The 13,138-nt window shown below is 49.8% G+C and overlaps 6 protein-coding genes across 6 annotated transcripts; 2 read left to right on the top strand and 4 right to left on the bottom strand.

The window, feature by feature from the left end:
• Positions 1–1,096: 1,096 nt before the first annotated feature.
• On the top strand, positions 1,097–2,849 carry MIND_00736200 (WD40 repeat-like protein; the record flags this gene model as incomplete). The annotated part of the gene is made up of 5 exons (XM_037364063.1): positions 1,097–1,411; positions 1,461–2,049; positions 2,099–2,412; positions 2,464–2,644; positions 2,692–2,849. 5 exons carry the CDS (start codon positions 1,097–1,099, stop codon positions 2,847–2,849), a joined length of 1,557 nt encoding a protein of 518 aa, XP_037219707.1.
• A 39-nt stretch (positions 2,850–2,888) lies between these two features.
• MIND_00736100 (DUF1716 domain-containing protein) lies at positions 2,889–5,257 on the bottom strand (the record flags this gene model as incomplete). Its single annotated transcript, XM_037364062.1, has 11 exons — positions 2,889–3,083; positions 3,137–3,271; positions 3,319–3,555; positions 3,601–3,736; positions 3,782–3,930; positions 3,981–4,204; positions 4,252–4,345; positions 4,391–4,664; positions 4,715–4,821; positions 4,867–5,184; positions 5,234–5,257. 11 exons carry the CDS (start codon positions 5,255–5,257, stop codon positions 2,889–2,891), a joined length of 1,893 nt encoding a protein of 630 aa, XP_037219706.1.
• Positions 5,258–6,414: 1,157 nt separating this feature from the next.
• On the top strand, positions 6,415–7,434 carry MIND_00736000 (uncharacterized protein). The gene is made up of 4 exons (XM_037364061.1): positions 6,415–6,695; positions 6,740–6,822; positions 6,872–6,981; positions 7,036–7,434. Exons 1-4 carry the CDS (start codon positions 6,626–6,628, stop codon positions 7,037–7,039), a joined length of 267 nt encoding a protein of 88 aa, XP_037219705.1. The 5' UTR covers positions 6,415–6,625; the 3' UTR covers positions 7,040–7,434.
• A 126-nt stretch (positions 7,435–7,560) lies between these two features.
• Positions 7,561–9,194, bottom strand: MIND_00735900 (Chitin deacetylase; the record flags this gene model as incomplete). Its single annotated transcript, XM_037364060.1, has 7 exons — positions 7,561–7,717; positions 7,767–8,086; positions 8,140–8,365; positions 8,416–8,552; positions 8,609–8,670; positions 8,730–9,005; positions 9,062–9,194. The coding sequence occupies 7 exons, from the start codon at positions 9,192–9,194 to the stop codon at positions 7,561–7,563; spliced, it is 1,311 nt and encodes a 436-aa protein (XP_037219704.1).
• A 223-nt stretch (positions 9,195–9,417) lies between these two features.
• MIND_00735800 (Transcription initiation factor) lies at positions 9,418–11,473 on the bottom strand (the record flags this gene model as incomplete). The annotated part of the gene is made up of 4 exons (XM_037364059.1): positions 9,418–10,053; positions 10,100–10,282; positions 10,338–10,703; positions 10,748–11,473. The coding sequence occupies 4 exons, from the start codon at positions 11,471–11,473 to the stop codon at positions 9,418–9,420; spliced, it is 1,911 nt and encodes a 636-aa protein (XP_037219703.1).
• Positions 11,474–11,669: 196 nt separating this feature from the next.
• MIND_00735700 (Transcription initiation factor) lies at positions 11,670–13,120 on the bottom strand (the record flags this gene model as incomplete). Its single annotated transcript, XM_037364058.1, has 3 exons — positions 11,670–11,866; positions 11,916–12,755; positions 12,808–13,120. The coding sequence occupies 3 exons, from the start codon at positions 13,118–13,120 to the stop codon at positions 11,670–11,672; spliced, it is 1,350 nt and encodes a 449-aa protein (XP_037219702.1).
• Between the last annotated feature and the right edge of the window lie 18 nt (positions 13,121–13,138).

Genomic DNA, 13,138 nt, shown 5'->3' with positions numbered 1-13,138 from the left:
TATCTTGAGATTGGGTTATGAGTTCAGCAGCAAGGACTGGGTTATCTCGTGCTGCGGAGACAATAGACGCGACAAGAGACTCGAGGGCGTCAGACATTCGTCGTCGTTCAAGATCAAGTTTGTTTGCACGTGCTCGCTCATTGCTTGGCAAAGAAATTGGTATGTACAACAGGACTCCAACCAGACCACTACATATTTCTTCTACAACTTGACTTGCTTGAGCCCATCCTTCCAGAAGGTGATATACGCTGATATTTTTTAGGTTAGTTCAATCATCCAACAATGTGAAAACAGGTTTACGTGTAACGCCATCCTCGCGGTAGTTGAGTAGTGCGACCATGCCGTCGACGTCGACGCTTTCTCCAGTGAACTACTTCGAGTCAGCAGCGGTTCTGCACTCGGTTCTGGTCTCACAAATTCATAATCCTTGAAATTAGTGACAAGCTTTTTGGCGAAAGCAGCGGCTCCCTTCTCAAAGGCCTCGACACGTTCGGGATTTGATTCTTGAAGCTTGGTCTTGACTGCTTTCATGTAGCCCTTGAAAAGAATCATAAATGGAAGGTTGAGTGCATGATAGCAATGCGGACCTTGAGATAGGCAAGGTAGCTTTTTTTATCGAAAGAGGTTGGCTGGAGTCGGAAAGAGTTGACAACATTGTTGACAGTCTTGACGCCATCCTCAAGACCCTCGTCAGCTTCCTCAGCAGAAGGGTTGGCACCTAAGCGATGGTCAGTAGTGGGCTGGAAATCGCCAAACGAAGTGCACCAATATCGACGTCTGCACCGTCCTTGACCGAGACCATCGAGCAATCAACCTCAATCACGATGTCATCGACTTCCTTGCTGGAATCCAGGTGAGTGAAAACACAGGAATCGCAGAAACATCTGGGCTCGTACAGAGGGAAGGCATCTGAGAACATCTCATCGCCAGAAATAATATCCTCGTAGAGCAACATGATTAATCGGTCCTCTACGGAGCTTTAGTCAGTCGTCAGATTGTGAACAATATGGTGCCCACGGCGATGAGAGAGGGTGAAAAAGCAGGAGAACGAGATCACAAGCGAGATCAGCGTCACACTGATAACAAAAAATTTGCTATGGCAGCTTTTGCTCCAGTCTCGGTGAAGCAACACTCGAGTACAACACACAATCACTCTCCAGAGTCGCGACATTGGCGACAATACAAACACCCGATCTTCATAAAAGAATACGCCCCAGTCACCGCCGTTCATTTTGCTCCGTCCAAACCTCACCGTCTAGCGGTAACGGCGGCGACTAGAGTGCAGATTTACGCTCCACGAACCCAAAAACTCACAAAGAGCATCTCCCGCTTCAAGGATGTTGCTAGAAGTGCCTCTATCCGCGCCGACGGTAAGCTCGTCGTTGCTGGTGACGATTCTGGTCTAGTCCAAGTGCGTGTTTGGCCATTCTGGTTTTTTGAATGATACAGACCCTTCAAAGGTTTTCGACCTCAACTCCCGTGCCATTCTACGGACTCTAGACTCGCACAAGCAACCAGTGCATGTAACAAAATTCTCCACCCTTGTCCCAACTCAAGTCTTGTCTTGTTCAGACGACACCACCGCAAAAATTTGGGACGTTCCTTCTCAAACAGCGATAACTACGTTTACTTCGCATGCCGACTATATTCGCTCTGGACAATTTTCGACTTCCAACCCTAACCTTGTTCTCACTGGATCCTATGACGGAACCGTCAGATTATTCGACTCCCGTTCTGGCCACTGTGAAATGACCATGGGAGGAGGCGACACGCCCGTCGAGCAGGTGCTCATGTTTCCTTCCGGATCTGTCGCCATTTCATCTACGGGTCCAATTCTTCGCGTTTGGGACCTAGTGGCTGGTGCACGGTGCACGAGGGCTCTCTCGAACCACCAAAAGACTGTGACAGCGTTGGCCTTCAACGCAACTGCCAGTCGACTGCTCACTGGTGGCCTCGATCAAATGGTCAAGGTGTACGACGTAAGCAACTACAAAGTTGTTCACACAATGCGGTATCCTGCTCCAATTCTATGTCTTGCAGTTTCGGCAAGTCTCCTGTTCTTTGCACGACAGACATTTCTTACGCGGTTAATAGCCAGACGAGACGCATATTGCTGCTGGTATGTCCGATGGGACCCTGTCAGTGCGGAGACGACAACCAAAGCCTTCCGAGGCTGCAGCTGACCCAGCGTTCTCTTCAACTGCCCTTAAATCCGGCGCATACGAGTCTTTTCTCGGTGCCTCCTTTGCTGCGGTCGGTCACGGAACGGTGCGGGATAAGACCAAGGCAAAGGCGGTTGGAGATATCAACGAATTTCGGGTGGAAAGCAGGAGAGCGAAGCGGTTAAAAGATTATGATCGTTTGCTCAAGAGCTTCAAATACTCGGCTGCCCTCGATGCTGTGCTTCGCAAGGTTAATTTTTTTTTCTGGAGAAGGCACAGCTTTCTAACTACTTCGTTGCAGCAAGTTCCTCCAGCTACCGCGTTCGCCCTGATCCAAGAACTGATCCACCGAGATGGCTTACGGATATCACTCGCTGGTCGCGATGATGTCCTCTTAGAGCCAGTCCTCCGCCTACTGGTCAAATATGTTACCGATCCTCGGTTTGGAGAAATGGTCTGCGATGTCGCTGGTATCGTCATTGGTAAGCTTAATTGCCGCCGCTTTCCTTGAAGTTGACTGTTGGTTGAGAAATGTACACGCCCGTGTTGGGCCAATCCCCGCTCATCGATTCTCTCTTTTTGCGCTTCCGCAAAAAGGTTGCAGCCGAATTACGCTTCCAGAAGGAGGTCGCAAAGACCAAGGGTGCCTTGGACATGTTAATCGCTGCTTCCAGTCTGGCGACTTGAAGGTCGGATTACAGGTGCATAAATATTTACAGTGGCTTGCTACACATCAGGGTCCAGCGCCGCGATAAGAGCTGCGAGGATCTCCTTTTGGGTTGGAATACGCTCGCTCTCACTGGCAGTTGACGGAGGAGGATCAGGCTCATCGACATTATCGTAAAACGTCCGTAAAGTGCGCGTTATATCCTTCAACGACAAATTTTTGCGGTCCAGCATCTGCAATAAATGCCCACGAATCTGAAAATCACGTGAGACAACAATGACGCTGAGGGAAAGAGACGCCAACTGACCCCATCATCTTCCATCGCGATCCAAGCTAGGATGTAGTCCACGGTTTGTAACGTAAACAAACCATTGTCGAGGCGTCTTAGATACCAAGCATCTTCTTCCTCCTCAGAAACCTCTTCGCCCGCAGCTAAGAGTTCCTAACGTGCTCATTGAGCTTAGGCTTCGGTTGAGAAATGGTACTAGCCTTCTTTTCGACTTCAATATCAGCTTCAGCCGATTTCAGTCTGTTCGTGGCATGCTCCCTTATTTCCAACAGTTTGTCCGCCTTCTCGTAGTTGGCTTCGACAAATTTAGCTAGTAACCGCACTCTGCTCGGCGATTCCGATGGAATGTTTGAGAAGAGCGATGATATAACACCAAGAATATGTGCTGTGTCTTCCGACGCTGGGGTTGTGATGCTCTGCTTCTGCTTTTTGTTGCCCTGAGACGAGTTAGAACAGAAGATAGCGTGGAAGAACAACCCCACCTTGCCCATAAGCGCGGAGAAGAGTGTTTTCAGTCCCAAAGCTTCGATGAAGGCCTCACATGTTGCAGTACCAGAGGTTCCGGACAACGCATAGTCCAAGGTTTTGATTGCCCGCGAGCGCGACTGTAATTTCTCCCTGAAAGGTTGTCAGACTTGCCAATTGGGATTTCAGTGGACGCACTTCATCATGAGTACCAACAGGTCAGGCCCTTCTGAGGTTATGAACAAAGTCTTGATGGCTTCTTCATTCAAAGCGGAACAGAGCGCGTCGAAAACGTTTTCCATGAACTCGGTTTCGTCCGCATTGACAGGATCTCGGAGACGGTATTGCTTGGGGACTCATAAGCATTATGTGACGGTGCGGAAGTCGTTTTACTTACCGAAAGAACTTTGAGGCATATCTCGACGCCATCACACTTCCCAAATTCGAGGCGATTTGGGCGGTTGTTTTGGAGGATGATAGACAGCAACTCGGCGGCGTAGCCTCTATTCTCATCGTAGGTTTTGGCCTCGATCCTTTTTAGCAACCAAGGCAGGAGAGAGGTCTTTGATACAAGTTGAGCTGCTAAATCGGGATTAAAGCCTAAGATGTTCTCAAAGATGCCTGAAACAGTTGAAGATGGGGGTAAATCTAATTTTGTAAAAACGTACCCATTATGTGGAACACACCCACGCGATCTGACTCTTCGGCCTCGTTAAGGCGCGTCAAGTTGTCCACCAATAATTCTAGAATGGAGTTTTCAACCTGAGAGACGTTGGCATGTACTATACGGGAAATATATCAACTCACGAGCCCCTCGATGAGAACCTTTAACGCCTCTTCAGGTGTTCGTTCTTCGTCTTCATCCTCGTCTGCTCCTTCGTTGCCGACGTCTTCGTCCGTAAGTTCATGGATTACTTCGACAACATCAATGACAATGTCCGCGTTTTCGTGGCTCAATAACCCAATTAATAGCCCAACAGCACCGGAACGGACAAGCTCTGGATAGGCCAGAACGGGCGCTTGGGCGAGTGGCAGTAGACCCTTGATGGCGCTGTCCAGATCTGCCTCCGAGTCGATGAATCTATGAAACCTCATGAGAAACAAGCCTGAGTCCAAACAAACTCAACTTACTTCGTGGGGTCGTCGGGATATTTTGACCTGTGGTCTTGGTTTTTGTTCACGGCGCGTTCGAAACGGAGAAGCATTCTACGGATGCTGGTGATAGAAAGCGCGTCTGGCTTCAATGGTGGTCAAAGTTGGTCATGATGAAAAATAAGGCGCACGTCGTCTTGCATTCCCTCTCCCGCATTATCAAATATATTCAGGATTTCCTTCTGTTCAGAAGATAGCCCAGAACCGAAAAACCGACCCTCATCATCTTCTTCCACAAAATAATCCGCGTCGCCTCCTGGCGCAAAGTCGTTGGCGTCTTCCATGACCTCATCTTCATCAGCAACTTCTTCAACGGTAGCTTTCCTGCTGTTTCCGTTCGAGCTGGAAGCCGAGACGGGTTGCGAAACTGTATCCATCTTCAACTTTTTGAGCATCTCCATTGACGGATTGTCGGGCAGCTTCCGTTTTCCTGGAGGCAGCTTAGGAACCTAGAGGGGGTAAGACACGAGGAATTGCAATGCAGTGGCGGTAAACTACCTTGAAAAGGTCATCGATGTTCATAGTTGAGGCAAAGTCGAGGTGAGAGAAAGGTCGCGTCCTTGTGACCGCGTCACGACAGTGTTTGCGATTCCATACTTCCGCCACTCACGAGTATCTGCAGAAATCCTTGTGGACTTGAGCTATGTAACCCATGGAATTCTGGCAACAGGCAACATCATTTTTTTGTGGTTGCCAATCCGTCTTTTGCTCAACTCTGTCAACTGTTTGGCACGCGACTCTCCCTACGCTTTCAAATAATAATGCGCGATCCAAGCCATCGGCAATGCAGTATGGACCCGATAGGACGGTCGGCAATAGATGGTTGACTGACGACAATACAGCGGCACCTCACCGGTGTCTGAACTTTCTTTCCAGGTGGACGAACAAGTCTGCAATCTGGTTACGACCTATAGCCGGACAAATTGTTCTGAAAACCCCTGGGTATCGGCGGGGTTATTTTATCCTATTTTTCATCGCACACCCAACGGGTCATTGAATCAGCGGGTTTCTCAAAGTAGGTCTTCTGACTGCAACGGAGACTGGACTGGACAGCAATGCCGCGGGCAGTGGTCTTCTTTATTGAGCCTCCAATCATTGCTTGCATCTTTGATTTTACAGTCGGACTGCCAATCGTATTCACAGAGAGTGGAGTCTCTTTTGCTTCTTTGCTATAAACTCTTTCCGCCCGGCTCCTTATGATCTCTCCTCCTTCTCAACGCCCTCCATGGCGGCAAGTCTCCCAGTATCGTCTATCCTGGCGGTGCGCTACATGTCTGGTGAGTTTCTGGCTTTTTATGCACTCCATCTTATGTGTCTATTTATAGCTGTCGGGGTAACAGCAATTCTCTACGACCACTGCTTGACATTTTTCGACGAAGTCAGGCTCATCTGGCTGAATGTGCATACTTCAGCTACAGATCGAGTCAATTTTCTGGTCAATCGCTATGTTACTGAGGCCATGATCATCTATGTTGCATACGGCAAGGTTTTCGATGTCTCCCAGGCGGGTCTTTGATTGTGGTTTAATAGTACTTGGAGGAAATAGCAGGGGTCTGAGTAATCAAGTACGCATGCCCACAGCAATCTTAATTCGAGACCTACTGATAGGACGCACAGGAGTACGCTGATGATGAAGCCTGTTGGGGTTGACCGTAACATTGCCCCCCAGTTGCAAAAATTTCATCTGGGTATTTGGTGTGGTAGGCAGTCTGTCAATAGCCCTCCAGCAATGTGAGTGTACCATTCGCACAGCTCGCCGTTGACTAACAAAAAAGTCACGTTGGTTGGTCGTGTCTATACACTCTGGGTAGGTTGGCACTACTAGTACAGCTAGCACCGGTCAGTTTATCTTATCTTTAGGATAAACGCCAAGGCATCAAGTGGATTGTCATGACTGCTTTCTTCATCCAGACGACGGCCTCGACAGTTTTGGCCATCCTTGCTTCATATCAGCTTCAACGTCGGTGATCACCTCCACGAAACTGGTTTCTCATGTTTTTTCAGCTTACACGTCCTATTTATCCCTTGTCCACATGTGTGTAATTTCCCATAAGCCCTGGAGCCTTCCAGCGACGACCGGATCGTTGGTACTGTCACTTTGTCCTGGGAAAGTATGACCAGCTTACGTAACTACAGGCTGCATTTGGTCTCTTTATCATTCTTATGACGCTCTGGAATGCGTTGGACAAGCCATATCGGAAACAGGCCGACGTTGTCGAGTCTCTCATCCAGGATGGGGCCCGAATGTTTGTGGTATGTGCAACCCGCCAACGAAATTCCTGGCACCAACGTTTGTGTAGCTGATATTCTGTGACTACCGCTCCGCCCGATATAACTTGGTTGTGTTCTTACTAATTTCCAAGTGCTTACAGTGGTCAACTTCATCATGACGCTTGTGGGCGAGGTCGGGCTGCATTCTCGTTGCGTGTTGGGTGCTGACCACCAGCCACAGCCCTCGGACTGCCTGGTGACCCTTGTCGTCGTTGTGAGTTGTTATCTTGTGAACCGATCCAGAACTTAATAATTCGCTTGTTAGTGGTGCGTGAATTTTTGTTTCTCTTGCTAATGCTCAACTCTCCAGGTCAATGTATCGAATCGTCGCCAGCCGCATGCAACTCCGTGTTGAGGATCTTCGGGCGTCAAGACTCTCGTATTCTAGCCACGGTGGGGCCATTCAATGGGCAGATCTGCGGTTGTGAAGTCGTTCACTAAGGATAGTCACTGCGAGCCAACTTGAGAAATGAACGAGTGTGTTTATTAATGCAGTGTGTCTACATGCTATAGTGTCCCTGGTGTTACCCTACATAAGTATATATAAGAAGCGTTCATGCAAACAAAAGCGTGGCAAGAATAGATAAGAGTGTCATATGGACCATCGGGCTCGAGGTGAGAGCCGCGTTAGGTCCTTGGGATGGACTAGGGCTGGGACTGGGCGAGCGTGACGGCGCAGTGCTCCCCGTTGAACTCGAAGGGGGTTTCGATCTAGCAAGGCTGAATATGAGGAGGAGGAAGCAACGGAACGATCACGTACCCTGAGCCTGTTGAGGAGCCAGACGGCGCGGGAGCAGAGTTGGATGTGTTGTTGGTGCTTGCTGCATTATTCGCAAGGATGCCGGCCTTGGTCACAGGTCCATTGCTGCCTGGGGAGTTTTGATAGGGCGTGAGGCCATTGAAGAGCTGCGCAACAGAGACAGTCTTCCACGATTTTTGTTTCATCAGGGGATAAGCCGACATGAATGCCCCGACCGACTGGTCTGACAGTTCATGCTCGAGGATGATGAGGCCAGGAGATTTAGGGCCGTTAATCCACTGCGTCATGCTGGCGTTGACGGCCTGAAGGGTGGTACCGCCCTACTTCAGGTCAGATCGCATCCTAAATGTTACTCGGTTGAACACAGTCGTACCTGTGTCGTCAAACTCCAGTCTTCCGTGTCTTGGTTCCAGATGACAGTAGTCATGCCGAATACTTCCATAGCAATAGCTCGCACACGGTTATCGCTGTCACCGAAGGGAGGTCGCCAGAAGCGAGGAACACGCCCACCAGTCGAGTCGTGAATGAGCTGCATAGTCCATCCAAGTTGCGCAACAATGGCTTCGTTGCTCAGAGTTGTCATGTACGGGTGAGTGTAGCTATCGGAGGTTACTATAGTGCATCGACCGACGGATGTCATCCAACTCACGTATGGACAGCAATATCTCCGCCCATGTTGAAAGCGGATAGGAACTGATTGGGAAATTGTAGGATGTTGACACCGATCATGAAGTGGGTCGCGGTTTCGTGGTTGGTTTGCAAAAACGAGAGGAGCTTGTCGGTAACCTATTAGATCACCACGGTCACAATTCGACACGAGTGAGCATCGTTTGTTTACGCACAGGCTGTGGCCCATCGTCAAAGCTGATACCAATTGTGCCATCGGGGCCATCCCAAATATCGTCTAGTCACACAAGATCATTGTTAATGTTTTGTTTTTTGAATGAAGAATAATGCACTGACTCTTATTCCTGCATTTGTAAGTCGCGCTGCATACCACATCACCGTTGGGATTGGACCCAGCAGGGTAAGTTGGGTTTTGCCCGGGAGTATTTGATGATTGAGGGATATTTGGAATCTTGCCAGCAGCAACGGCTGCGTTCAAGGCATCGCGCCACTCGCCAGGAATCTTGGAGGGATCGGGAGAGCCTTGTGGATAGGCAGCAGACCATGTCGGAGAGCCCACAGGAGGGTAGTTGACTCCGTCTGTGGGTGGGGCACGCTTGAATAGACCGTGAACTGTGGTTGACTCATGAGCTAGGATCTTCGTTGCATAAGAAAGGGATTGCGCTGACCAGGGTGGTCGTCACGTTGGTACCAGCTGTCGGGGAGTCGTTTGTTTGCTGAATGAGAGTGGGCGTCATCATGTCGACCGAGGAAATGGGCAGAAGTTGCCAGCGGAAGAAGGAATGCAGAAAGGATGAACATGACGGGAAGGGGAGGAAAACCGAATCTAAAAGTTTCGAGTCGAAAGGATCTCTTGGCATGCCTTTATACTGCCTGTCACAACACGTCAACGAGAACCGCGGACCGCGATGCCCGCAAATCACTAACGGTTTCCTTTTTTGGATCGTAAACTCCCAGAACCACATGCATAACAAAAAATACAGACATCTCGATGTGACTAATAATGTAAAATATGCTGCTCTGCTCAAGTCTTGAGCATTAATACACCCTCTTTCAACACCGCAACTTGTTTGATCAATGCAGTGAACCTCTGCTTCTTCGCGTTGTCCGTGAGATACGGCTGGAAATGTTGAATGCAGTCTCGCGTTGTTGGCTGATTCGTATTCCTCAACCAGTCAACAACCATTGAATCTTGCAAATCACCGACGGGCGCCGCCCCATTATTCTGGGTTTTCCGTTTCTTCGGTTTGGGCAACCCGTTCTGACCGTTGGGCGAGGTTGGTGAAGGTGAGCCAGCGTAGTCCTCCACTTTGCGCTTCTTATTACCGTTTAGACTGGGGCTGGTTGCTCGACTATTGGCATCAGGGCTGGCCGCCCGGCTGCTGCTGGCTAGAGGACTCCCGCTTCGACTCCCGCCAACTTTGACCTTGGGTATCTTGGGACTGGTGGCTCTCTTTGCAACAATCGAATGTCCATTGAGACCGTTAGGAACTGATGGAGAGGCAGCGCGTGAAGTAGAACTGCCCAAGGGAGGAGAGGTTGGTTGTGGTTGTGATCCGGGGGCTTGTGAACCTTGTCGAGAGTCTGGTGCGGGTTGTGGAGGGACAGGTGGATTAAGTATGACGGGTTGTATCGGTACTTCTTCATCTTCCTCCTCTTCCTATTGAAACGGTTAGGAAATGTCGGCGCAAGAACGCTATACTCACTGAGCTAGCATACGGATTCTTCTCTTCGTCGCTATCATAAGCGTCATTGCCTTCACGTGCGCGGATAAGTTTCTGCATTGCTTTGGCTTGTTTGGTCATTCCAGGCATGTCTTCGTCGTCCGATTCATCGATGTGGCCATCACGCTGTTTGTTCGCGGATTTATATTCTTTCTTGAGTCGTTCCTGCACACGAAAGTAAGTTGGGTAGTTCGGCTTAGAACGAAAAATGAAGCATCACCTCCATGTCTTTTGTCTCTTCATCCTCCGCCTCCAAACCAATCTTTTCGTCATCATCTGCGAAGTCCTCCTCATACACAACCTCATCTAGATCGCCTTCACCTCCAAATTCCTTCTCTCGCCGACGCTTTGCACCACCATCTTCATCGTCGTCTCCGAAAAGGTCATTCATGCCACTGTCGACGGCCTTCAAACGCCTGCCTCCTGGGCCCAAACTGTGACCGGCAGAGTGAACGAGAGTACTGCTACCCGCAAGTGCACGACCCTCTTGAACAGCTTTGAACATAGCAGCGGTTTCAGAGGAAGGCTCCTTCTTGGTTAACTTCTTCAACATGTCTTCCGGCTTGATCTTATTTCTCTTCGAATACTGGGACAAATGAGTGGAAGAAAAGTGTAAAAAAGCTCACATACCAGATCCTCGATGCTGGCCGTATCTGTGTTGCGTTTGTCTATCATGAGCTTCTTTTGGAATTTGTACCATCTGTTTGCGGGGACGAATTTAAAGATGTTGTTGGCTGCGGGCATGAAAAAGGCATGGGTGGTAGACTTGGTGATGTCTTCAAGTTGTGCAGTCCACGTTTCTGAGCCGGTGGCATCCTCGATGACCCAAGGGTACCGCTCCTCCCTCCGTAGTTGCCTGACTTCGTCTGGAACAACATAAACTTGACGCGTCTTCTTCTGGAACTTCTTCTTCCCCGCTGCCGCCGTCTGTTTCGCCTTGCCATTGTCCGCATGAATGGGCTTGCCCTCCGCATCGACCATCACTATTCTCCCATCTGAGCCGATGACTGGTTTTCCATCGGGTCCAAGCATGTGCGTTATGGGAACTTGTTCGGTCACAGCATCTTCTCGCCTAAGGTCCTTCCTGTTCAGCTTGATAGGGCCACGCCAATGGGTGAGGTCGACAGGTTTCCGTGAGTCGAACTTCATCACATCATATTTCCAGCCATTCAAGGCGGAAGACATGAGTTTGAACTCCTGGAAGGGCATATCTGGGAGCTCAAACTCTTCATCCTTCGCAGCGGGCGTGGCCTCTGGGCGTGGGCGAGCTCGAACAACGGGTTTGGTGGGCGAGACAGCATCTTTCTTGGGTTTCTTTGGGTGGAACAGTGATGCCAGCTTGGGTTGCGAAGCCATCAGGTGTCACGGACGAGTGAACCGCTAAGCACTGGGCATTCAATACGGTGGTATAAGCCGTTGAATGAGTTCAATGGTGGTGGGGGGTGACAACAATGGGAGTAATGTGACTCGTCACAAACAAACGGGAGTTTAACAGAATACAACAGTACAATGTTCCTTTTAAAGAGTCCCAGAGATACAAATGTAACAAAGATCAGTCGCTTCTATGAGTATTTCCATTTGCCACAGAAGAAAAGGTTTTTTGGGCCGATCCTGGTCGGGAAAGAGGCGCATTATTAGCCATCGGCCGACCTTGATACGAGCGAAGAGTGTCCAGCTCTCGTCGTAGCATGTCGACTTCCCTCGACATATCTTGATGACTTTGCTTGAGTTGAGTAACAAAGTCGATGGCTGGTGTGAATAGTCAGGTTGAAATACGGTATAATCAAGCAAGGCTGACCTTTACTGAGAATCTCCCATTTGCTAGCTTTCATGCCCCGGTCTGCAGGAAGCTGGTCCCGTAACTCATCAAACAACTCCTTCATCTCTTTTCGTCGCTTGCGTTCAGCAAGCTTATGCGAGACGCGCAACTCCGGTGAGCGTGAATAAGGAGTCGCACTGGATTCTTTCGAGTGTCTTCCCGAGCCTGTTGGAGAAGCAGGCGCGGGATCTTCTTGGCCGGATGACGGACCGGAGTGATTTTCTGGACTGTGTTTTCGTCGAGAGGGTGGACGAGAGTGAGTGCGCAAGGGTCGTCTTATATCAGGAACAGACATTCGCCTGTCTGGGATTGGTGGCACTGGTATGTTTTGGTCGATGTCTCTGTGTGGAGCTGTAGGGTGGTCTGCTGACGGCCATGCGAATGTAGCAATGCCAGGCGGGGGACGAGCGTGAGGAGAGTCAGCACTTGAGCTGTAGCCTCCCACACTAGACACATTTGAGAACATTGACGAGGTCGAGTCTCTTCTATCGTTGCTCCACCATTGTGGTGGCCGTGAATCAATTGACTCACGACGGTCATTTAAACTGAGCTGAGCTATGCGTTGTGTATCGATAGCTGAACCTCGTCGTTTGGGGGCTGGGGCGGCTTGATCAACCTCCATAGCAGACAAACGAGATTCACTTTCTTCCCCCAAAGTAGGGAAGCCAGTGGGATCGGCAGACATTTTGCGTTTGAGCCCATGAGGGGCTGCTAAAAGAGAAGGCGAACGGGTATGTCTGTCATGGCCAACAGCAATTGAATGCCGTCTCATGCTGTAGTCGAATTCATTTCGACCGTCGACATTCATGGCATCAGCGCCTGAGAGAGAGAGTGGTAACGATTGTGGCCAAGTAAAATGAAAAGCACATACCAGATGGACGGAACGAGTCGGACCGTATACGGGAAGAGGAAGCAGGAGGATTGTCGGGAGACGGAGATCGTAGGAGTTTACGAAGTTGTGGGTTATCATGGGTAGCCGAGCCAAAGACATAGGGAGATGCAGGCCGTGGGTCAGCCTTCTCTGGCCTGAAAAAGTGGGGATTGACGCTTTGCCTTGGTGTGGCATGAAGGGAGGGGTCGGTGATAGAGCCTCGACGTTGATTTTGGAGAATTTCAAGAGGCACAAGTGGGCCAATGGTGGAATCACGACTGGAGCCACCGTTAGGCGCCGGAATAGCTGCCATGAAGAGAGAGGTCAAGTC

The sequence above is a fragment of the Mycena indigotica genome (assembly GCF_014461135.1).
Source record: "Mycena indigotica strain 171206Taipei chromosome Unknown Mind.scaff0006, whole genome shotgun sequence".
In the NCBI taxonomy this organism is placed as follows: Eukaryota; Fungi; Basidiomycota; class Agaricomycetes; order Agaricales; family Mycenaceae; genus Mycena; species Mycena indigotica.
The sequence above is the reverse complement of the archived record's forward strand: the minus strand, read 5'-3'. Positions and strand labels throughout refer to the sequence as shown.

Bases quoted from the DNA above. Each gene is read 5' to 3' on its own strand.
- MIND_00736000 (XM_037364061.1), top strand. From the start codon at position 6,626: ATGACTGCTTTCTTCATCCAGACGACGGCCTCGACAGTTTTGGCCATC. The intron at 6,696-6,739 runs GTCGGTGATCAC...ATGTTTTTTCAG, and splicing joins TGCTTCATATCAGCTTCAAC to CTTACACGTCCTATTTATCC. The intron at 6,823-6,871 runs GTACTGTCACTT...ACGTAACTACAG, and splicing joins CAGCGACGACCGGATCGTTG to GCTGCATTTGGTCTCTTTAT.